Raw genomic sequence first — 25,064 nt, forward strand, 5'->3', positions numbered from 1 at the left:
TGGATATTTGAGCCTTGTGCCCGGTGCTTTTGCGATTATGCCTCATGCTTCCACATCATCTATTTGCTCTGAGTGTATCAAACTGTCTCAGAGGGTTGCAGAACTTCAGGAAAGAATCCATACCTTACATTCTATAAGGGAGGAGGAAGAATATCTGGACTCGATTCTTGCCACACAAACCGCTGACAAAACCGTCCCTGTGACTGGCAAAGAAAGAGACGTTTCTCTCCATTGTCGCTGGGATGTACTGGGGGCAAAGCCTAAGCTCATCTTGGCCTCAACTCCTAATCCTGTTAACAACAACAATGATAAGGGCTGGACTCTTGTTCGGGGGAAGGAACGTAGCAGAAACCAGCACAGCAGCGGCGGCAAGCAGCAATCTTCAGAACAGAACATTCTTCTCGATAACAGATATGAAGCTCTTGCCTCAACTGAAGTAGCAGAAACTGAGCAGTCTCATCACAACATACTGCCTCCCTCTCCAGGACATCAAGGACATCAAACGCACCCCAATCAGCATCAGAGATCCGACTCCAGTCTGGCTGCTAAGCTTGCAAATAACTCTGGCCATTCGCGGACCAACCACCAGGCTGCCAACTGTGTTAGCCAGCAGCATGCTAACAAGCATGCTAAGAGGGTTAGCCATCGGGATGCAAACCATGTTGGCCATCGGGGTGGTAACCATGTTGGCCATCGGGGTGGTAACCATGTTGGCCATCGGGGTGGTAACCATGCTGGCCATCGGGGTGGTAACCATGCTGGCCATCGGGGTGGTAACCATGCTGGCCATCGGGGTGGTAACCGTGTTGGCCATCGGGGTGGTAACCATGTTAGCCGCCGAGGCATTAACGGTGAAAGAAGACGAGGAACACCGCCACAGCCCAAAACGCTGCTAATTGGGGACTCAGTCATCAGAGATGTATGGAGCAACAGTATTAAGGCCTTTTGCTTTCCTCGTGTTACTGTCTGTGAAGTGATACCCATGATTCCACACATATTGCATGACCATCCAGCTACGGAAAGACTGATTGTACATGTCGGCTCTAGCGATGTTTACAAACAACAGTCTGAGATACTGAAACAGGATTTTAACCATCTGCTCGACATTCTGGAGTTTTCCCGGTGTGAAGTGTTCATTTCTGGACCGATACCAACTGCACGTCGAGGCAGTGGTCACTTTACCAGACTGCTGGCTCTAAACAGCTGGCTCACTACAGCCTGTGCACATCGGAAGGTAAACTTCATTGACAATTTCAACATTTTTTGGAGGCGTCCTGAGCTTTTTAAACCTGATCAGCTTCACCCTAACAGGGCTGGGACTCAAATGCTTGTGGACAATCTAATGTATGGAATCACTCACATGCGGAATCCGCACCCAACCGCCAGCAGTAACGTCAGTAATGTCAGTCAAAGGAGCCCACCATCTCCTGTCAGAGAATCTGTCCACAGTCTCAGAGGTAAACTCCAGGAGATTGAAGAGGTTCTGCAACACTACAGTCTGCTGTCTTGCAGGAACTCACCCACTTCTCCTGCACACTCAGTGAATTCTCAGGTCTGACACACTGGAACCCATGCTCCTAGTCAGTGCTACATTCCAGTTATTTTAAATAGCCGGTGGCATGGCTCTCAGAATCGAAATAAAAATGTAATCAGAAGAAAACATAAGGGTACAAAACATTGTAACAAACAAAATTTGATCCCAGTGAAATGCACAAGTGATGTAAGCGATGCTGATCAAACACATCAAGTCTTCAAAGTCTCCTTACTAAATGTCCGCTCACTCACAAACAAGTCTTTTATAATAGCTAAATTAATTGAAGATTACTGTCTGGACTTTCTTTTTCTAACAGAGACTTGGCTTGATAGCAATGGAGCAATAGTGCTAAATGAAGCTTCACCTCCCGACTTTAACTATTTTAATGTCTCCAGAGTAAATAAGAGAGGTGGTGGTGTTGCATGTTTTTACCATAAAGCATTCCGATGTAAGCAGATCTCATTAGGGGAACATCCTACGTTTGAATATCTGGCAGTACAACTCAACAGTACTTATTCAGTTCTTTTGATTGTTATCTATCATCCTCCCAGACTACATGCAGATTTTCTTGAAGATTTTGAAGAAATGCTTTCAAGGATTTTAATTGATTTTGATTATGTTTTAATTGCTGGGGATTTTAATATTCACATGGATATATCCACAAATCCAATCACTTCAGAATTCATGAGGATGCTTAACTCTTTTGATCTCATACAGCATGTATCAGGCCCAACTCATAAGCATGGCCACATTTTAGATTTGGTCATTTCTAAACGTATAGAGGTTAATAATACTGAAATTACTGATGTTGCAATCTCTGACCATTTTGGTGTATTTTTCAACATGTCATTATCTACTAGAACACTCAGTGAAAAGCGCACAATAACCAAGCGTTATCTCAGTGCTGGCAGTGCCGTGGCCTTCACAGACATGATACAGTCCCTCCCTCCCCTCTCAGAAAATGGGAATGAGCTAGTTGAAACATTCACACACAGAGTTAGGAACTGTATTGATGCTGTGGCACCAAAGGTAACCAAAATAATCTCTGGTAAAATTAAGATGCCCTGGAGAAACACTCCATCTATTGTAAAATTTAGGCAAGATTGTAGGCAGGCTGAGAGACGTTGGCGAAAGTCAAAATTGCAAGTACATTTTGATATTTATAAAACAACATTGCAGAATTACAACAGTGAAGTGAAATCAGCAAGGAAAAACTATTTCTCTACCTTAATCAATTCATCCAATAATAACTCAGCTGTCTTATTCAGAAGCATAGATCAGCTAGTAAACCCCACCTCCTGTGGCTTCCCTGAGACTGTTTCAGTTGAAAAATGTGAGGAGTTTGCTATATTTTTTAGGGACAAGATTACTAGTATAAGGCAGAACATAGCAACAAGCACTAATAGACCATCAACCCTTATATCAGTTACTCAGCCTAACTTTAATATGTCTTATTTCCAAGAAGTTGACATGGTAACACTACTTGATGTGATTTCATCACTAAAATCCTCTACTTGTGAACTGGACCCTTTACCAACAAGCTTTTTCAAGCAGGTTCTGAGCTCATTAGCAAATGAAGTTCTAATGATTGTTAATCAGTCTCTGCAATTGGGTGAATTCCCTAAAATTTTTAAAACTGCAATGGTTAAACCACTATTAAAGAACAGAAATCTTGATCCCACAATTCTTAATAATTATCGACCTATATCTAACCTTTCCTTTCTTAGCAAAATCATTGAAAAAGTAGTGTCAATCCAGTTGAATGACTATGTCAAAGTAAATCAAATAAATGACACTTTTCAATCTGGTTTCAGAGCTCTCCACAGCACTGAAACAGCCCTAGTTAAGGTAGTAAATGACTTGAGATTGAATAAGGATGCAGGCAAACTCTCAGTCCTTTTTCTGCTAGATTTAAGCGCCGCTTTTGACACCGTTGATCATGAAATACTTCTTGATCGACTACAGAGCTGGGTAGGCCTTAGTGGCTTAGTCTTAGACTGGTTTAGATCGTACCTAACTGGGCGTGATTACTATGTAGCATTAGGTACCTCTTTCTCCACACGTCAAAAAATAACTTGTGGTGTCCCCCAAGGATCAATTCTTGGGCCGTTACTATTCAACCTATATATGCTTCCATTACCACACATCATTAATAAACATGGTATTAGTTATCATCAATATGCAGATGACACTCAACTTTATATTTCGCTAGAACCTAAAGCCCTAAAATCAATTTGCTCACTGTTTGACTGCATAGATGATATACAGACATGGATGTCTGACAATTTTCTGCAGTTAAATAAACAGAAGACAGAGGTTCTTGTTCTTGGCAGTGATTCACAAAGGAATGATGTCCAGACTTATTTAAATCAAATGAATCTGAAAGCCAGACAATGTGTTAAGAACCTGGGCGTCACCTTTGATAATGAGCTCAGCTTCAAATCACACATCATGACTACATGCAAGACAGCTTACTTTCATCTTCGAAACATCGCTAAGGTCCGAGATATGCTCTCTCCTGCTGACAGTGAAAAACTTGTCCATGCATTTATCACATCAAGGCTAGATTATTGTAACGCTGTTCTATCTGCTCTTCCAAAGAGCTCTATTTCGCACCTACAGCGAGTTCAGAACGCGGCTGCAAGGGTTCTGACCCGCAGGAGAAAGAGAGATCATATTACACCTGCACTCCACTCACTGCACTGGTTACCTGTCAGCTTTAGAATAGATTTTAAGGTTCTAGTCATGGTTTTTAAATGTCTTCATGGTCTTGCCCCTCTTTACCTAAGTGAAATGATGGTTAGATATGTTCCAGTCAGGTCTCTCAGGTCTTCAAACAGTAATCTACTGGTGATTCCTAAAAGCCGATTAAAGATTGGCGAGGGTGCTTTTAGCCACTATGGCCCAAAGCTCTGGAATTCTCTTCCTGAAGAGCTCAGAGGCATTTCATCCCTGCATAGTTTTAAGAGCAGTCTCAAAACATTCCTGTTTAGATCCGCTTTTAGTTAAAACTATTAAGATAGAGTTTCTTATCTTATTTACTTTACTTTTTATTATCTTACTTACTTCACTTTTTACTTTTTATGTTATTTTAATATTTTTATCTTTAATTTCTTTTAACATTTTCTTTTTGTCTTTTTGTCTTTGTCTTATCTCCTTTTAATGTTTCTTTTATTTATACTGTAAAGCACTTTGAGTTACATGTATGTATGAAAGGTGCTATACAAATAAAGATTATTATTATTATTATTATAAATAAAAGCTTTGCAATTTAAGCATGACTACAGTAAGTGTAAAAAATGTAAAAGTAATATTAGCAAAATATATGCCCATGCTGAATAAAAGTAAAACAGTGTCAAATGCTTTTAAGACATGTTTACGTTGCATGAATTCATAAAACAGCTTTGTTTGTAGCCAGATACAAATACATGTTATAGCTGTTTAAAGGAGGGAGCACCTTTAACCTGAAGAATTAGAATTGAGCTGTTATATCGGAGAAATTCAGAAAATACATATTAGAGATGATTTCAATAAAATCATAAAAGTGTTTGTGATATAATAATGCTAAGCTTGAATCCAATGACTTTAACCAGTAATTTAAAAAAATATTTTTCCACGTCGTACTCCACATACATAAATTACAAGTCGCTTGTGCTCTGCTAATTATGAGGGGCCGGTCTAAACCAAAAATGCCAGGGCCGATTTTTTGTCCCAGTCCAGCCCTGGTTATGCTGCATTCAATTCAGGGTTGACAACTTTTCAAGATCACTTGGAGTGAGATTTGAACCTGGAGAGGGTGGCGAGTGTAAATGGTTGAATTGCGAGCGTGAATTGTTACCGGGCAGGGTGTAAAATGAACACAAATTAAGTATTATATCACGATCGATCGTTCGCCAGTGGTTGGCACCAGAGCGAACTAGTAACTAATTGAATCATAGATATGGATCAGAGGTAAATAAACTAGTTTTTTTTTCAGCGTGAGAAATCGGATGTGTGGCGTGAGAGCGTGTGAAGACAGTCAAATGAAATGCGTGCCTCACGCTCAATGCGTGAGAGTTGGCAACCCTGTTCAATTTCCCTGAGCAGATTTAACTGATTGTGAGTACACTCGCACTGAAGTAGTTTTAAAACTGACCTCACTGTGGAAAAGTTATTTATTTATTTTTTTTTACCGTATGTGGATATCGAAAACGCTTTACATTTATATTTGTTCTATGTGTGACACTGAGTCGACAAACGAGGCGGCTTCAAAGTGACAATCAGAGGTGGGTAGAGTATTCAACAATTTTACTCAAGTAAAAGTACAGTTACTTGAACCAAATTTTACTCAAGTAAAAGTATGCATCACAAAAATTTACTTGAATAAAAGTAAAAAAGTACTTTGATTAAAAGCTACTCAAGTAGTGAGTAAATGCATGAGTACTGTCTCGTGTCAGTAAATTACATCATGGGAAATTGAATTACGGGAAAATTATTATTATTATTATAAATAAATATTATATATATATATATATATATATATATATATATATATATATATATATATATATATATATATATATATATATATATATATATATATAAATTATTTATTATAAATAATATTTATTTTTGTTTGTTCCTAATTATTAGGCCTGTGTAACTTTAATGTGTTCCACAAAGGCACTAACTGATGAGACTGTCAGCCAATACGTGTAGCTACAACTTGACACCAACTGAATCAATTTGTAGCAGACTTAATCATCGTATATTGCTAGTGTGTACAATCAGTGTGAGAACTGGTTTTTAGTATTGCACTGCGTTACATTTAATAATTACATCATACAAACGTTATGCCTCAGAGATATAGCATTACACAAAATTATACATACAGCAAACTTGTCGCATCGTGTTTCCTCATATTTGATGTTGAGTTCTTGTAATTTGTGTCCATTTTACACGTTTTTCTCACCACATATTTACTCAAGCTAAAGTAGAAGTCTTTCATAATAAAACTACTCCTACAAGTAAATTTTTGTCCAAAAAGCTACTTGAGTAAATGTAACGGAGTAAATGTAACGCGTTCCTACCCACCTCTGGTGACAATACACATGTCACGTTTATTTTTGTGAAAAGCGCAGTCAGCGCACATCGAATATAAACACACATAGGTGCAGGGCTCTCAAGTCTCACGCATTGAGCGTGGGACACACGTATTTGACCGTCTTCACACGCTCACACGCCACACTTGCGATTTCACACGGCGAGAAAAAAAAATCTAGTTTATTTACCTCCGATCCATATCTATGTCGCCCTCCACTGGCGATCGATCGCTATATACAAACCCGTATCAGGTCTCCCCCCCCCCCCCCCCCCCCCCCCCCCCACCCCCCCCCCACCCCCCCCCCCCCCCCCCCGCTCAACAACTTACATTCGACCACCCCCCCCCCCCCCGCTCAACAACTCACGTTGAACGCCACCCGCCGCTCAGCAATTAACATTCGCCACCCCCCCCCCCCCCCCCGTCAACAACTCTCACACTCTGACATGAATCCAAAACTTGCATAGGTGCATAGGTGTATGACTGACAAAGACGAGCACACGACGTTACACACACACACACACACCAGTAGCGAACCGTGACCATTAAACCTGGGCCCGCTCCCATCAACCCCCCCAACTGTGATCCAACTGCAGTGCAGTTGGGTGTGTTTACATCTGGCTTTTCATTAGGTCAAGCTAAATCTGAATGTGATCTGGTCACTAAAAATGCACATTAATGTGTAGGTATAACTTTTAATCCAGATAAACTGATGGCTTTTAATATGGTGGAATACCTTTGTAAAACACTATATATACATATGCAATCTATACATGCTCGTCTTCCAGTAAATTGTCATCCATTTGAAGGCACATAGAGACATGGGTTGTTTTTTCTTAACTGAGCAGGGCATGTCCATTTGTTGTGCATGTACTGAACAAATCTTGTATCAGAATTGACCTTACCTGCACTGCAGAGGTACGGCAGAACAGCAGCACAGCATAAAAATGTTACACTCCTCATGTTTGCTCACCGTTCTCCTCAACGAAACAGCAACAGCTCAAAAACGAAAGAAAAAGACCACGTTTGTTTTTTTTTTACAGAAAAAAGGTCAGAAGCTGCCTTCCAATATTTCTTAACCACTTAAGTAATGTGACATCATCAAGGAGAGAGAGAGAGATAGAGAGAGAAATAGAGAAAGAGAAGAGTGAGTGCCAAGCAACATATGAGGATTTAAAACAGCAAGCAAACCAAAGAATGACAAGTGTCAATACGAAAATTAAACAGCATTAGAGTCCTTTCACGATTGGAACAGACGATGGCTTCAGTCTGGGCATTAGGAGGAGCGCTGGATGATGTGGGTTTAAATAGAGGATGTGGGTTTAAATAGAGGAAGGTTAGGAGAACTGAGGAACTGGGGAAAGTGATAAGTGCTTTATAAGCTTTTGATTTGGATTTGGTGAGCCTCTGTGAGAATCAGTGGTCTGTGTGGTTGGGTGTGTGAGCGTGTGTGAAGGAATAGGTCTGGGCATGTTCCTTCTGTCTGGATCTTGACCGACCCGTGAAAGATGTCACCCTTGAAGCTTTTAGGCATGTGTCAAACAACAGAAACCTTTGCTTGGAATCACTATCAGGGCTTGAGTCGTTACGCCAAATTCATGTGACAGGTGACATCTGAAGCTATGTTTTCGCGCCATGTGACCACGACAGATATAAGAGGTCTAAATGATTTCATGGAAATAGTGGTTTGAGCTGGTTACAGCAATGAAGCTTTTGAAAGGAAAAGGCTAAAGTTGCTGACTTGGTGGCTGAGGAGAGAGAACACAGGTGCCAGGTACAAACAAGGCCGACGGGTGTTAGGGGAGTTGTGGCAAAAACACAACATTGTTGGTGCAGTTTTGTTCTAGAGGTCATCAATAGAGGAAAAGGAGTTGTCGAAAAGGAGACCTCAGATTGCCTGGTAATGCACCATAAAGGCATCGGAGGGCATGGTGTCGTCATGCAAAATTGTAGATCCAGCATTATAGATCCAGTGGGGCTTTGTATGGCCTTAGTTGCTGGTAAGGCCATCATGGATTTCATGGGTCATTTGTTGTTGGCGTAGTGCTCAAGAGGTTTAGGGGTGTTTGGTTTGAAAATGAGTTGGGGGAGGGGTTTGAGGATGCCAGACCTGACTGCTGAGCCTCATGGAGGTGTTGTGGGCTTAATTTATTATTAAACACCACCAAAGGTAGGGGCCTAACTGAAAATTCCCAAAGGTTTCCCTTGCTGAAGACCAGTGTTAATTTTGACAGCAAATTTTGATTTAGTTTTAGTCATAGTGTTTTGACTAAAATGTGATTTAGGTTTAGTCATAATTTAATCATCTCAATAGTTTTTAGTTTTTGTCTAGTTTTAGTCGACAAAAATATAAAGGGTGTAAATGTAAATGCTTTTTCTCTTTAATAATAAACTGTACGTCACACAAAATTAAACTTTAATTTATGAAAGGACTGGGCAGGCATGACGCAGTTGCAGGATTTTTGTGAGTTTATTATAGAAATCAGACAAACAACTAGACAGGGGAGTAAAACCAGGGCAAGGGACACACATGTAATGAAGGGGCTCACACACAAAGACACCACAGAATAAGGAATACCGATAATACAGGAACGAGGAATTAAATAACACAACCCTATCACGGCAAGGGAAACAAGGAGAACAGAAAAGCAACGAATAAACAGCAAGCACAGAATCAAGACATGGACAACCTAAGAACTAAACAGGGAATAAGCAGGCAACAATCATTCATATAACACAACATGACAAGGAACAGAGAACAAGCCGGGATGAGGGGAGTGAAGCCAACAGACAGTGAGGGAAACCACATGTGGAAAATGCAGAGAAAACAAACACAAAGACCGACAAGGGAGAGCAAACACGATGGGGAATAAATAGACTGACACGCCAAGGAGTAAACAAGACATAGGTGAGAACAATAATCAAGGGGCAGGCAAACATGTTACAGGGGCATGACAGACAATGGGGAAACCATAAAAACAAGGCAGGACTAGGTAAGGAAAACACGTATACGCGGACCAGGAAGACAGAGATGACAACTAGTGGGGGGGGGGGGGGTGGACCAAGGAAACTAGAAAACGAGGAGGGGCTAGGACAGACACAAGACAGGGGCGGAGGGAGGAATCATACGTCACACTAACTTTATGTTAAAATGCCAACAAAAATGTAATACTTCATAAAACTGTGATTGACTTTTTAATACTTGTACCACATGCTCTTTGTTTCTCTCACACAGAGACCCCAACAAATCGAGTGCTCAAGTGATCTAATGCTCTATAATGTTCCAGTCGGGGTGCTGTCTGAAGATGTGTTGCTCACAGCTTCACCTGTAAAAGACAGAAAATATAAAAATTGAAGACCTATTCTGAAAGCCTCAACTCTGAATGTGTTAAATGATTTGCATAATACAAGTAATCAGCTGACTACTGATTGAAAAATTATGAAAAAATGTGGTATGTGTGGGACAGCACAATATTAATACAGTAAAATAATTACTAAGCTCTTTAATGAAACAACTTACTGAACACAGCAATTTAAGTGGCCATGTCTGAATAGCTGAGACACACTGTTCCTATAGACCAGGCATGTCCAAAGTGCGGCCCGTGGGTCAAATACGGCCTGCATTCAAACTTCCACCGGCCCACAGTAAAATCCGCTATAACCTCAGTAATATGCATCCCACCTGCAACCGCTACTTTATAAATAAAATACCCGCCATTTTATATTTCACCAGAAGATGGCAGTAGACCTGGTACACCTGGTACACCCCCCTGGTACACCTGGTACACCCCCCCCCCCCCTTTATGTATTATAAAATAAATTAGATCCTTTGCATAAATGAGATAATCAGGCATGAAAATGGGTCAGGGGTCAAAAAGGTGAGAAGAAGTGTAGTACGGAGTACGGCAACAGGTGTTGCCATGGGTGTACGGCGACAGCTAATGTCAAATATAGTAAAATCCATAATAGTAAAAATACAAAAATGAACCAAAATTAAAGCAATACTGAAAAGTGGCCATTGGAATGGAGAGTGCGGATTAGTTTACTTCTCACTTTAGACCAGTACTTCTCAAATGGTGGGGAGGGGGTCACGGTGAGGAGTGAGGGGGGGGGTGCAAGACGCTGTCAGACCAGAGTCCTGCACGGGTCCGTTTTTGAGACCCGCACCCACCCGTATCCGCAGAGTACAGCACCCACCCACCTGCGAACCCGTGGCTATTTAAAAGTTAAATCCGTACCTGGCCGGACCCATTAATACTCTACCCGTTACCCACCCATGTCCGTGAAAAATCACACAAATCGAAAGTATTCCTATAGAGCACTTTATTTTTTAATGCGTCTCTGAAAAAACGTCAGTACAACACAAAATAAAATCTAAGGTTGCTGTGCAGGAACATTATTCCTATCTAAAAGTAGCAACTGGTAAAACGCAAGAAAATGTATGTAGCCAACCTGAGCTATAACACAGTGCAAAACGAGAGGGAACAAATGCCAGTATAATAACTAAATAAAATTGCACAGGTTCACAAATCTATCCTAGGTTACTGTGCAGGAACAGTATATCGTCCACAGTCCCAGGTTTGAGCTGCGTTCTGCGCTCTTGGATCACAAATTGTCTACTCGTCTACTTGACCTAAACGTCAAGTTCTCTCTCGTCATTTTTCCTTGTTCTAGCACGGCCACCCATTTAGCTTTGTAACCACCAAGCAAGCTACAATAAATGCCCGGTACTGCGTTATAACCAGCCTGCTCATGTTTCCACTGGAAAAGAACCGAAGTTTGGGTATTACCCCAGAACGGGTGAAGAGTAAATTCAGCCCGCTCTGGCCAACGGAGCTACGATATATGTAAGCTCCCCTGAGCTTCGCCACCACGATTGGGAGGTGGTAATCAGGCAAAAGGTAACACTGTTCATTACGTAGCAAATAAAAGCCTACTAAAAATGACCACTTATTTAACTTACCCACCCGCATACCCACCCGTAAAATTGCGGCATGTGTAAAACCCACCCGTTTCAGCATCTATTTGCCCGTACCCGCGGGTACCCGACCTGGTGCAGGACTCTGTCAGACTTCAAATTGGTAATTGTTTGAAGTTGTTGTAGCTAATTTTATTATTCTGTTTTGATAAACAGGTGAAATTATATGCAGAATGGTGGTGCCAGAAAGTAAAACTGCAGTTTGTACAGATAAATAGTTAATTATTATCAGGTTCTCAATAGTGTTTCAATTCAAGGGGGGTCGTGAAAATTTTTATGTTCCTTAGGCATGACAGAAAATAATTGAGAACCACTGCTTTAGACCCGCGGGGAAGCTAGCGCACATTCAAGGAGAAGCGAGTCACTAGTAGGCTACTATGATTGTGAATGTAGCAAAACGGTGACAGAAGCTATAGCAGCGACTAAAAATAATAGCAACAGCTTAGTAGCTTTCACACGGCAAGCCTTTTGTGACACGCTCTTCCCTGTTGACTTCTCTCATGATAATGTGGCGCTGAAAAATATTGACCTGTCTTGTTAATGGATGGAGCCAGATCCGTAAACGCGAGAAGCCGCTTTCACCATTCCAGATGACTCAGTCAAAACCATTACGTCTTAATGACCAATAAATAACATCAGCAGCGAAAATGAGTGTAAAAAATACCAGGGTTCACGTGTTTTTATTTTGTCACAAAAGGCTTCTAACATGAGCTAAAGCACAGGGTAGGCTAGCAAATGACAGGAGTTTACAACTTTATCTTCAACTTTTTCAGCCATGGCACAAATGTTATCCTCACATGTCCCTGGATTCACCAGTTACAACTACAGATACACTAGAAAAAACATCTTGTTTCTTATTTGATGTCACTGTTAACTACACGGGGTTGACGCAAACTTAATAGGCCCATCTAGCTCTGACAGTGTTCAACGCTGTAGCGAACTGCAGTAACTTTGTTTTACCGCAAAATATGAAAACGATTGAAACCATTAATCACCCAAATGAATCCACTGGTAAATGTACGCTCTGGTAAATTTAGTGGTAAATATACGCTCTGGTAAATGTAGTGGTAAATGTAGTTGTCACGTTGAGGACCCCGGCCCCTCCCTTTTGGGCGTGTGTTTACGTTGTCCACGTGTACTCGTCTGCGTCTGTGGATCTCCGTGGGTGCGGTTATGTCTTGTGAAAATCAGTCTCACCTGTGGCTCGTTTCGTAATCATGTGGGGCTTATGTGGTTTGTCTATTTAATGTGCGCTCGCACAGTGTCCTGTGCTCGTCGTTGTCTAAAGTCTACACGTTGCCGTGTATGTTTCATGGTCTATGTGCGCTATATGCGTTATTTGTATAAAATTAAAAGTGACGTCCTGATGCCAACCGAGGATTAAGTCTCATCCTTTGCCGCTCAGCCAAACGTCACAGTAGTGGTAAATGTAAGCTCTGGTAAATGTAGTGGTAAATGTACGATCTGGTAAATGTAGTGGTAAATGTACGATCTGGTAAATGTAGTGGTAAATGTATGATCTGGTAAATGTAGTGGTAAATGTACGATCTGGTAAATGTACGATCTGGTAAATGTAGTGGTAAATGTACGATCTGGTAAATGTAGTGGTAAATGTACGCTCTTCTGCCTTATCCCCGGCGTATAGCACTAGGACCTGCGTCACAAGATGAATGAAGAACGTTCATATGATTGAAACGCAATTTGGCCTCTATGATGGATCTGGGCGGAAATTATGCCACTGTGTCATTGAAATTGGCGATTTCGGAAGTGCTCTGTTTGCTTATTGAGTCAATATGATTATATATATATATATTAGTGGTGGGCCGTTAACAGCGTTAACGGCGTTCGTTAATTTGATACACTTATCGGGTGATGTAAAAATTATCGCCGTTAATCTATTCTTAAAGTTGGGTTGGGAACTGGGTCAAAATGGGTAAGCAAACTATGATGACTTTCAACTTGATAGTTTAGCTCGGCTGTATTCCTAACCAAATTGCACAGTAGGGGCGAGAACGAGTTTTCAAACCTGTAAATTACAAATCGTACGTGTGTGTACATGGATGCAGCCACGAAGTCGCCAGGTTTGCTTCATGGAAAATTAATTTTTAGGAACGTAAAGTGTTACCGGAGCGGAGCTCAGAGCGGTCGTTTTCTGCATGGTCCTAGCGCTAGATTCATCGCTATTTAAATATTTCTTTTTAACCGTTAAAACTGCAGAGGACCAAAACCGGCTTTTGAAAAAGTCCCCCCCAAATTACGTCCGTGAGGTTAAATGTACTAAATGTTGGCTTACATTTCAAATATCATGTTTAGCTGAATAAACATGTTATCAACCCCTTTTAATGTACAGTATGTAGGCTTACAAATTCATGTTTAACTGAATAAACCGTTGAACGCGAGTAGCCTACATTTTATTGAGCATGTTTTTTTTTCTTCAAGTATCAAAGTAGAACAGCTTCCTCAAGCAGTCATTTATGCATTTTGGAAACACGAGATGAGCCCCTGGTCTAATGCACCCTCTGTATTAAGAAACCCTATCTCAAAGACTGACTTTTAGTCATTACTTGGGTAGCACGCATATGAGCCATTTTAATCTAGATTAATTTCAAGTGAGATTAATCTAGATTAAAAAAATAAATCTATGCCCACTCCTAATATATCAGTGGCGATTGCTCTAAGACTGCAAGGGAAGCTCAGCTTCCCCTAAAATGTCAAAAAATAAACCCATATACTTTTGTGTGTACATGTCATTGACTAAATATGCGCTACAACACGCTCAACTTTTGTTCAGAATCAGCTTTTTATCACTGGTAACGATGCGGCTTTCCTCTCACTCAGTCCCGTAGCTTAAGTGCTTTAAACGGTGTGGACGCTGAGCGTCTACAGAGTTCAATAGCGAAGCAAAGAGTGCAGCGAAACGAGACGAGCCATTGGATAAATGCTGGGCTTTGTCCCGCCCATCGGATGCTTAGCGTCTCTGGGGGTCTATGGGGCAGTGGGCTGGCCTCGGCTGGCCCGGACGCTCAGCTTCTGCATGATGATTGGATGATCTGTCTGAGGCTGAATCCCTTTTTGATTGACAGCGAAATGAGCGAATCAGCAATCTTTTGGTGTAAATCTCTGCGGGAGCATTTAATTGCTCTGACTTCTATCACTCTTTCTGACTTCTATCACTCTTTCTGACTTCTATCGCAGTTTCTATCCAGTGGGTGCTGCTGAGTACTCAGCACTCACAGGCGGACACACTTCACACTAGCCTCGCGCCAGTCCCAGCTAGTGAGTTAGCTAGGTAGCAAGCTGCACATAATGGCAGACAGTTTGAATGTTGTGGACTGGATTTTGGCGAAGCCATTAGATAGTCTTCCTTATGAAGAAAAACTAAATTTTAAAACTCGGGCTGAAATTGAGCTTCCCCTCCTTGAAAGACCAGCATCCGCCATCTGATATATCTGATATATTCGCGTAGGTCACCCTTTTCAACTTCAAAACGGCGAATTTTGCCGAAAGGTGACAGATTTTCATGCCTGGATAATGGTCGGCCCTCACACAGTTTCACTTTACCAGATCTAGCCTTCATTGCAAAAAGTTTGGACACCCCTGCTATAGACTATGTGAGTGGTAGACAGACAGCTCTCTCCTGGTATCATGGTTGGCTCCGCCCTCTGTTTCAATCATGCTTTAGTTTCGTTTGTGGTCTGTTTTGTTTACGCCCCTTGTCATTCCTTTCAGGTGTTTTGTTCAGTTTTATTAGTACTTGTATTTATATCTCTTGGTTCTGTCTGTCTTTGTGGTTCATTACGTTATTCTATCACTTGGTACGTTTCCTGGTTTCGATGTCTTTTGGTTTGTTCTCTGTTTTCTTTCGATAATAATGTTATCTTTCGATGTCTTTTGGTTAGTTTATCTATATGATTCTTTGTGTGTGTGGTCTGCTCATTTAGGTTGTATGGTTCCATGTTCTTTGCCTGTATGTGTATTCATGTGATTGTTTGGTTTTCTGTTTAGTTCCTGTAAGTATCTAGTGTGTCTTATTAAGTCTGATTAGCTTTGTCATCATGTCTCGTTGTTCTCGTGTTGTCCGTATGCTGCCCGGTGCATTACGTGAAGATGTTGATGTTAATTTTCTCAGCATGTGTGCGCCTTCTTATTGCACAGTGCCTGCTGCGTTACACCTGACAGTTTAGAGAGCAACTCTAGTGAATTTGGGGCGATACAGAGTTTGGTATGGTAGCCATCCAAGTGTGATTACCTGGTCTCTCAAAGTAGTAGTTACATGTAGCAGCACGTGTGTAAAACAGGAGAAAAATAGGAACAACACTGTTCTGGTGGTTGTCATTTACTAATGACTGTGAAATTTAAGATTCAATCAAAGCACAAATAGGCGAAAAGGCGAAACATCCATCTCACCATTGCATTACCTGCGGTGTTTGAGGTAAACAGCGATGAAAATACCACACACGACCACCAGTCCAAGCACCACGAACACCACAGACATGGTAGACATACTGTCTGCTGGTGGACTGATTTCTGCCAACAGAGCAAAAATAAGTATTACTCTCTTAGTAATTACTCTGAGCATTATCATTGGGTTATCAATGGATTTATTGATTTTTTGTCTGGCTCCACCTTGCGGTGGCCGGAGGAACCACACTGGAGTCAGCCCTGACAGATTTGTGTATTTATTTGGACTGTATGTGTAAAATCACTCTGGTTGATGAGGGCTGATACCCATGCTGATGTTGATCTTGTTGTCCAGGCTTAGGTGCGTGGCCGTGCAGGTGTAGATGTGTTTCTCTCTCATCTCCTCTGCGCTGACCTTCATGATCTTCCTCATCTGGTAGGTTCCGTCTGCATTAGGTACCACCTCCCCTCCCATCAGGTCCTCCTCAGGCACAGGCTGGCCGTCTCTGATCAGGGTCAGGTTGAGGTGACGTGGGTAGAAGCCAGTGGCCAGACAGGTCAGCAGGACCCCTCCAGAGTCTGTAGCAGCCTTCTGGAACAGCCGGACTATGGGCTTTTCTTCAGGAATTAGACATGCAATCCATTACAGTCTGATTATAACCAGTTCAGTATAGTTAATACAGAGTTCATCATAAATATTATTCTGTTTCTCTTTAGCTTTGCTGTTTGGTTAGATTTTAAGACATTAGTTCCAAATTTATATTTAAAGTAGTGGTGGGCCGTTAACGGCGTTAACGGTGTTCGTTAATTTGATACTCTTATCGGGCGATATAAAAATTATCGCCGTTAATCTATTCTTAAAGTTGGGTTGGGAACTGGGTCAAAATAAAAAAAAACTATCACCTTGATAGTTTAGCTCGGCTGTATTCCTAACCAAATTGCACAGGGGCGAGAACGAGTTTTCAAACCTGTAAATTACAAATCGTACGTGTGTTTACATGGATGCCGCCACGAAGTCGCCAGGTTTGCTTCATGGAAAATTCATTTTTAGGAACGTAAAGTGTTACCGGAGCGGAGCTCGGAGCGGTCGTTTTCTGCATGGTCCTAGTGCTAGATTCGTCACTATTTAAATATTTCTTTTTAACCGTTAAAACTGCAGAGGACCAAAACCGGCTTTTGAAAAAAATACGTAATTACAAATTACGTCCGTGAGGTTAAATGTACTAAATGTTGGCTTACATTTCAAATATCATGTTTAGCTGAATAAACATGTTATCAACCCCTTTTAATGTACAGTATGTAGGCTTACAAATTCATGTTTAACTGAATAAACCGAACATGAGTAGCCTACATTTTATTGAGCATGTTTTTTTTTCTTCAAGTATCAAAGTAGAACAGCTTTCTCAAGCAGTCATTGATGCATTTTGGAAACAGGAGATGAGCCCCTGGTCTAATGCACCCTCTGTATTAAGAAACCCTATCTCAAAGACTGACTTTTAGTCATTACTTGGATAGCACGCATATGAGCCATTTTAATATAGATTAATCAAGATTAATCTAGATTAATTTCAAGATTTCAGTGAGATTAATCTAGATTTAAAAAATTTATCTATGCCCACCCCTAATTTAAAGACATCAGGAAATGGTCATTCTTAATTGGTACCATTCAGGAAAAAAAAAACTTTTAGAACTGCTTTAGGAAATATACAACTACATACTGTACATCCTATACCCATAAATATTTAAAAGTGAATACGTTAATTAATACATCGGTATCCTGGTCCCTCCAAACAGTACATGCATGGATGACATAACGGCTGTTAAATATACTAGGTGGTTGCTAGAGAAGATAGATGATGATCTTACTTTTGCAAAGACAAAAGTTAAAACTAGTTTAGAAGTTTGTCAATTATGAAAATGTTGCATTATACGAGTTAAGAGTTTAAGCAGATGGTGTAGTGCAGCATTAAACAATAAAGAGCAAGTTGTGGGGCTGAACAAGTGGTGAAGGTCATTAATTGAAGGCCAGTAAGCTCCACTGAGGAGTTGTAGGCCTTGGGTCAGGTGATTCATGGAGAGTGCTTACTAAAGCCACATCACAGAGAGAATGTGAGTGGATACAAGAAGAGGAAGCAGGGGCAATGGTTTCGATGGGAAGTCAGAGAGGCAGACAATAATTTGGTGAGAGTTGTGGATGTGAGTAACATTACATTTTTGCTTGGAGCAACTCACAGCATCTTTCCAAGTCTGAAAAACCTTGGACAGTGTATAGGTGAAGATCCTAGTTGTAAATTAGTTGTAAATTTGGGTATTGAGAAACTGAAGTATATTGTCAGGATGTAATGTGTCACGTCACACAACCAACTGGACTCAAATACCCAGAATTCCTCACTCTCCCCAGCCCGAACAGCCATAATAAGATCACCATCACCGGATTATTGATTTCACCTGCATGTCTGTCCCTCTGTTATTTAAGTCCATTTCCCTTTTCGTTAGTTGCGAAGTTTTGCGTCTCTCCGACTTTGTTTCATTACATAATGTAGTCTGTATGCACGGAGACATAATCAGATGCTTAGCTTGTTAGCATGTTTGTTTGAAAATAAGTGCACTTTTCTAGGGGCAAGAACAGAGCAATTAAGTTTGTGCACAAGGGCCGGTGTACTGGAAGGTGAGCTTAGGCTATGTTATATAGCAGGGGTCACCAACGTGGTGTTTTAAAAATAGCTCACTATAGTGTCAGTTATAAATAAACCAGCTGACCAATCCAAAGTCACTAAGTTATGAACTGTAAAAAGATCTTCAAATTCTGAGGTGAGCTGAACAGACCGATGTTTTACCTTGCCTCATGTTATGATTCCGCTTCATCTGCAGAACACTCTTTAGTATTTCAAAGCAGAGAGGTTTGTAAATATGCGTATACATCAACTCAACATCATTTCGGTCAGTCATGCCCCATGTACTTGGCCATTTTCCTTCAGACTGGAGAGTGTTGAGCTGTGTGTTGAAGTAGAGGTTTTCTTCATTAACCCCTTCAAAAGCATCCCATGACCGCATTGGTCCTGGTGAGTCATGATCAAACAGCTCACAGCCTGCCAGTCTCTGTAGAACATGAACTCCTGTCAGTGTGGAAAAGAGAAAGAGGATGTTACTCACATCTAGGTCTGGATGTTGGTGTTTACTTTATTGGTAATGTAGACATATTGGTGAATTTAAGTTAATGGTAATGTTTGATTGGTGATGTAGTTATTTAATTTGTGTTAATGGTGACATTTAAATAGAGATGATGTCACGTTACGGTCCCCTCCCTTTTGGGCGTGTGTCTACGTTGTTTACGTCTAGTTGTCTGCATCTGTGGATCTCTGAGGGTGGGGGTGCGTCTTATGCTAATCCGTCTCACCTGTGGCTCGTCTCGTCATCACGTGGGGTTTATGTGGTTTGTCTACTTAATGTGCGTTCGCGCAGTGTCCTGTGCTTGTCGTTGTTTGAGTCCTACATGTTTGTGTGTTTATACGTGAGCTGACTGCGCTATTTTGTCACATAATAAAAGTGACCGTGTGTTACGCAAGGATTCTGTGCCTCGTCCTTCGCCCTACACCACGCATCACAGATGAGGTATTGGTGAGTTTTGGTGATGCTGAGGTATTGATGACAGTTGTTTAAATTGTGATGTTGAGATGTTGTTGATGGTTGATTAATTTGTGATGTTGAGGTATTGGCTGATTCAGTCTGACTGGCTGGCATTTCAAGAGTAAATAAAAAGATCTGTCTGGTGATCAGATGAAATCAGAAATCAGATTCTGAGAACATTTCTAGTAACTTAAAAGAAGGATTATTGTATTCACTGCTGATTATGATTATTTAATAATGGAAGAGTTATTTTTGTTTTACCATGTGTATTGTTGAGTTGTTTTGCAGAATACATGGCTCGGTATTTCATGCTTCTGTATTGATGATCAAATATTAATTTAATATTCTTTATATGCTCTTGGACTGGTATGTAGTCTCTGGTTTGTATCTCATTTTCATCTGAATCAAAATAGAACAGTTGAACATCATCCACCATCACCATCGAACTGAACTCTGGGAACGGTGTCTTTCCAACGATGAATGTTGAATAGCCCCACAGAAAATGTGATTCTGTGAAAAGAGGAAAAGACACCAACCAAATAATTTAGTCAGCACAGACAACACATCCAGCTAAAGACCTACGACCTGTGTAGAAGCTACTGGGCAATAAGTTGTTGATGTTTAGTAAAACAAGATTGTATATCTGATTAGAGGCATCAAAGTAATTAGATAAATGCTCAAGCCAGTTTATTTATAGATAAAATAATATTAATATATTTTAACCCATAAAACAATATACTTCACAAGAGTCCCATTTTCCAGGTCATTTCTCAACATAATTGTGACGTGGCAGAAGCAGCAGGAGGCAAATGGATCCACGTGATCTTTAATTGTCAATACAACACAAATAAATGTACACAGCCAGCGTATCGAAGAAAGGTCAAGGCGCTACTAAAAATAGGTGCATTAGGCGCACAACAATCGCTACTCTGTAAAGTAGAGAACAGGTACAATGTTCTACGATGGGGCAGTCATGGCCTGGTGGTAGGGAACTGGTCTTGTGACCGGAGGGTTGTGGGTTCGATTCCCAGACCTGAGGCCATGACTGAGGTGCCCTTGAGCAAGGCACCTAACCACAACTGCTCCCCGGGCACCGTCACAAAAGGCTGTTTCAATGTGAAGGACCCTTTGAATACAGCCTAGAAACACAGCCTATGTCCAGAGCAATTTTAAGGATGCAACACGCACCTTTCCAAACACTCACTAGTTGTTTGTTGTTGCACAGATGCAATGCAAAGGGGAAAAACACACCATGAAAACGTCAAATGAAGCCTCCAGATCAGAGTTAATTTTACATATGTATATATTTAATGTCACAATATATATATATATATATATATATGGGTAGTTCCAGGAATACGGTGCTTTATGGACCTCAAAACTTTTTGAATATTAAACATTGTTTTTATTACTTTTTCATGTTTTATTATGAAAAGGACATGTTAAGCTATTGAAAACTAATTCTGGTCAAGCTCAGGAATATAATCTGTAGCATTTGTTTAAACATTTTTATGAAATCTCTGACCCAGGATGTCCACCCTGTTACGGACATATGCATAACTGCTTGAAAGACTTATGGTTTAAAATAATCTGCAAAACAGACATTAGCTGAGAGCTAACATGTCCCTTTTCAACTTTGAAGTGAGAAAAAACAGATATTTTATTAATTGTGTGTCTGAATTCTTACCAGCACATGATTTTCCTATTTTTGTTTTAGATAAAAATTAATCCTATAAATATCATTTTTAAGGATGCATGTTGTGGCCTGCTTTAATGCAAAAAAATACCAATAAAATATTCATTATTTGTACTATCCTAATTAAATTATAGACAGAAAACTCACATATAACAGGGTGGACATAACAGGGTGGACAAATAAAAGCTCATAAATTATGCGATTAAAAGTGGTTTAAAAAAATTATCACATAAACTTTGCCAATGAGATGAATTTTGCCTTTAAAAGATACAATAAATCAAAAAAAGTCAAAATGGTCCAGTACATGGCAATACATGTACAATGTATTGTGCCTTCATCATGAAAAAAATCAGCAATTAAATACAGCCTATATGACATGGAAAAATCTAATCTTGTTGTTTCCTGACAGGTAATACTTCCATGTGATTTCAAGTTGGAATAACCATTTGTTCAGAGGATGTGGCTCTTGCATTAGGCAGAATACCTAGAGTCATTGATGGTAACAGGGTGGACCATAACAGGGTGGAAAGCGAAATTAGACAAATAATTACGTGTTTTTTATATGATTATTATGAAATTATTAAAACTTTCTGCTTGCCCTCATATTTCTCGTAACAGAGTGGCAGTGGCGCAAAAAGGGGGTATGCAGAGTATGTGACGCATAGGGGCGCTGCACTAGAGGGGGCGCCAAATCGATGAGATAGACCCCCCCCCCCACTGAGATGTTTTCACCCATGTGTACTGCCCGATTAGCTCCTCAGGAGTTTTGTTCCCCGTCAACAACTTTCATTCGGGGGGCGCCGATAGTATGTTTGCATACACCTCAGAAAGTAAGTAATTGCAACCCTGCAGAGTGGACATGTGGTTGACCATGTCAGACAGATGGGATAAAATGAGGAATAACAGACATTGACATGAGGAGATAGACCCTCACCTTCCACTGTTGTTTCCCTCTGAAACAAATGTACGTGAGCTCTAGGAAATTATGCACTTATGCAAAACAGCTCTTCATTTAAAGAGACAGATACTTATGCATGGTGATAAAATAAACCTCATTGAGGAAAATAACATAGTTTAGGGAGGACTTAAGCAATATTTTTACATAATATTAAAATAACGAAATGTTGTAATGATTATACCTCATATTTCTATCACAAAAACAGAAAGCACTGTTCCAGGGACATGGGAAAACCCCTAGCATCTAATAAATAAATGGTTTTAAAGGTAAATTTATTTTTTATATTTAAAAATATATAAATAAAGTAATCAGTACTGGGGATGCAAAATGCACCGAACCGTAGGAATGTGTGTGTGTGTGTGTGTGTGTGTGTGTGTGATTATATATATATATATATATATATATATATATATATATATATATATTGTCACGGTGAGGGGGCCGGGTCGCCACCAGAGGGCGCGCATCCCGGCCAGCAACCACTCCCACAGTCGCAATCACCATCATACTGAGCACCTGTTCCTTGTTTACTTTGCTCTTCTTAAGCCCGCAGGTCGTCTGGTCCAGTGCTGCACATTGCCGCTACATGAGCGTCTCTGGTCTCTGCGTGTCCATCACTGCGTTCCCTCCCTCCCTCCCTCCCTCCCTGCCTGCGTGCGCGCTACGAGCTTTACCTTGCATCACTTGCAGTGCGTGCTTTAGGAGCCTTACTAGTGTGCGCTACGAGCTTTACCTTGCATCACTTATAGTGTGTGCGCTAAGAGCTTTACTGGTGTGCGCTACGAGCTTTACCTTGCATCACTTGCAGTGTGTGCGCTAAGAGCTTTACTGGTTTGGTTGCCATGGACAATAAACATCCTTCTGTTCAACCCCCGTCTCCGGCTGCCTCTGTCCCGACGCCTCCAGCGTCACATATATATATATATATATATATATAACACAAATCCTAGTCTATGCCAGGTTTCAGTGTACTGCCATTTTCAAAACTGTGTGTGTGTGAAGTTTATCATACTACATTAGCTAGCTATCATAGTAAATGCTAATTAAACTAAGATACAGTTCACTTAGTGGTAGTTTGTAATCCCAGTTAACACTAAAGTTGATGTTTTAGTGTTTTTCTGGTGATGTCACGATGCAGTGTCATGAATAGTCTACTAAGGGGTCTTCATAGGGCAGTGGGAGCCCTGCCTCCCGAGGACCTGCTGCAGCCTTGGTCTTGGACAACAGCCAGTGACTTGGACTGCAAGTAGATTTGTTTGTATTAAGCTCTAAACTAAATATTAAATATAGAGTAACGCACACAGCTGCTTGAAGCAACTAGTTTGTCCTCTCCTCGTCCTCCTAATTAAATGATAATTCCTTCACAACCCTTTACTGCCTCTGAAACATTTACATTTACGCATTTAGCAGACGCTCTTATCCAGAGCGACTCACAACAGTGCTTTGCATCTGATCACAGAATTCATCCTAGGTAATAGTGCGAATAGGCCAGAATTCAAGACACCATTGAGTCAGACTACTACTAAACTACAGGAGTCAATGTAATTACCTGGTGTTTTGCAAGTTAAACGTTTGCAAAGAAGCACAAATAACCATAGACAGACATACAATTTAAGAACAGCAGCAAGTGCCGGAAACCACAACTTACACGACCAAAGAAGACCGCTACAAATTCCTTAGCACCTATTTCTACTGGCCACTCTTCAACCCATCTACCAGTACTGTATTTGTGGCCTGCGCCCGCAGTCCATACGGGTTTCTAACGGATTTCTTCTTTTTAAAACTGCATCCAAATGTGTAAGACTAGTGGAGGAATTCTTCTCCGTTCTCCGGGAACTAAACATGTTGGTTGTATGTGGACGGCTTGACTTAAAAGCAGGAAGACAATTTAGTTAAGTTTTCAGTAAAAAAAATAGTCTTACCTGAATTACAGAAGTGCGGGATAGTAAAAATACCGCACACAAACATTAGGGTCTTCATGTTGGAGCTCACTTTCATTTTCGCTTTAACTGTGGGGACAAAATCCCAAAGTCCAAACTCTTTATTGCAAGCCCATAAATTCGTAGGATCTTGGACGGTTATAACAAAAAAAAAAACAAAATTAAAAGGCAATTCGTGGCGTGACAGCGGAAGAGAGCCACACAAGTTCTGCAATTTCTCCAACTTAGCGACCCGTCCCGGCCCGGTGTTCTCGGACGAGAACAGTACCCGTCCCGCCCCCTTCCCCCGTTATCTTGTACCCTTCTGACGCACTGCTCAACCTGAACATGAAGACGGTGTTAGCCTTACAAGCACGACAGTAACCACAAGTAACTGTACAAAATAAACCCACAATATTCTCACAATGCCAAAATAATGACCTAGTTCAACATACATAACAGATATTCCCTCTTTTGAGCAACTTTTTAGAGCTGCAGGTGCTCATGGGTAATAACCTCCACCCCCACCCCCACCACCAGAGGCGACGCCAGTATGAGTCATCGTTATTTTGTAGTTGTACCTTTCTGGAGTTTATTTATAGCTCAGCCAATGCTGGGTAGGAATAGGGGGGCCACCCGTCCCGTAAAATACGGATTGTCCCGTATTTGGCAGGTAAATGTCGCGTCCGATTGCGTCCCATATTGAACCGATACGGGACGCGATTTGTTCCGTATTTTCAAAAGTATCCAATACTCATCTCCAAGTATCCAATACTCACACACACATCTACAATACATGTAACAATTAAGCATAGAATAAAACACAATAAATACTAAGGCTAGCCAAATGGTGGTGGATCCTCTTAGGACC

General features: G+C 40.8%; 2 protein-coding genes across 5 annotated transcripts in view; both read right to left on the minus strand.

Annotated features, from left to right (window-relative positions):
• Positions 1–9,859, minus strand: part of LOC143522759 (enoyl-[acyl-carrier-protein] reductase, mitochondrial) — a 34,146-nt gene extending 24,287 nt beyond the window's left edge. The window contains exons 1-2 of the mRNA XM_077016590.1: positions 9,823–9,859; positions 7,520–7,613 (exon numbers count right to left, since the gene is read on the minus strand). Coding sequence (XP_076872705.1) covers positions 7,520–7,577 — 58 coding nt within the window. The 5' untranslated portion in view covers positions 7,578–7,613; positions 9,823–9,859. The remainder of the gene's footprint in view (positions 1–7,519; positions 7,614–9,822) is intronic.
• LOC143522760 (DLA class I histocompatibility antigen, A9/A9 alpha chain-like) overlaps positions 1–25,064 on the minus strand; it is a 41,530-nt gene extending 16,466 nt beyond the window's left edge. The window contains exons 1-7 of one of the 4 annotated variants that reach the window (XR_013133125.1): positions 24,197–24,723; positions 19,882–20,130; positions 18,831–19,109; positions 16,321–16,611; positions 16,011–16,119; positions 9,823–9,940; positions 7,520–7,613 (exon numbers count right to left, since the gene is read on the minus strand). Coding sequence is in view for 3 of the 4 variants with exons in the window: in XM_077016592.1 (XP_076872707.1) it covers positions 16,007–16,119; positions 16,321–16,611; positions 18,831–19,109; positions 19,882–20,130; positions 24,197–24,272 (1,008 nt within the window). In the remaining variant the exon portion in view is untranslated. Of the gene's footprint in view, positions 1–7,519; positions 7,614–9,065; positions 9,941–15,999; positions 16,120–16,320; positions 16,612–18,830; positions 19,110–19,881; positions 20,131–24,196; positions 24,725–24,774 lie in introns of those variants that run through there. The other 3 variants (XM_077016593.1, XM_077016592.1, XM_077016591.1) reach the window with 3 other exon arrangements.

This window comes from Brachyhypopomus gauderio, chromosome 9 (assembly GCF_052324685.1).
Source record: "Brachyhypopomus gauderio isolate BG-103 chromosome 9, BGAUD_0.2, whole genome shotgun sequence".
Lineage (NCBI taxonomy): Eukaryota > Metazoa > Chordata > Actinopteri > Gymnotiformes > Hypopomidae > Brachyhypopomus > Brachyhypopomus gauderio.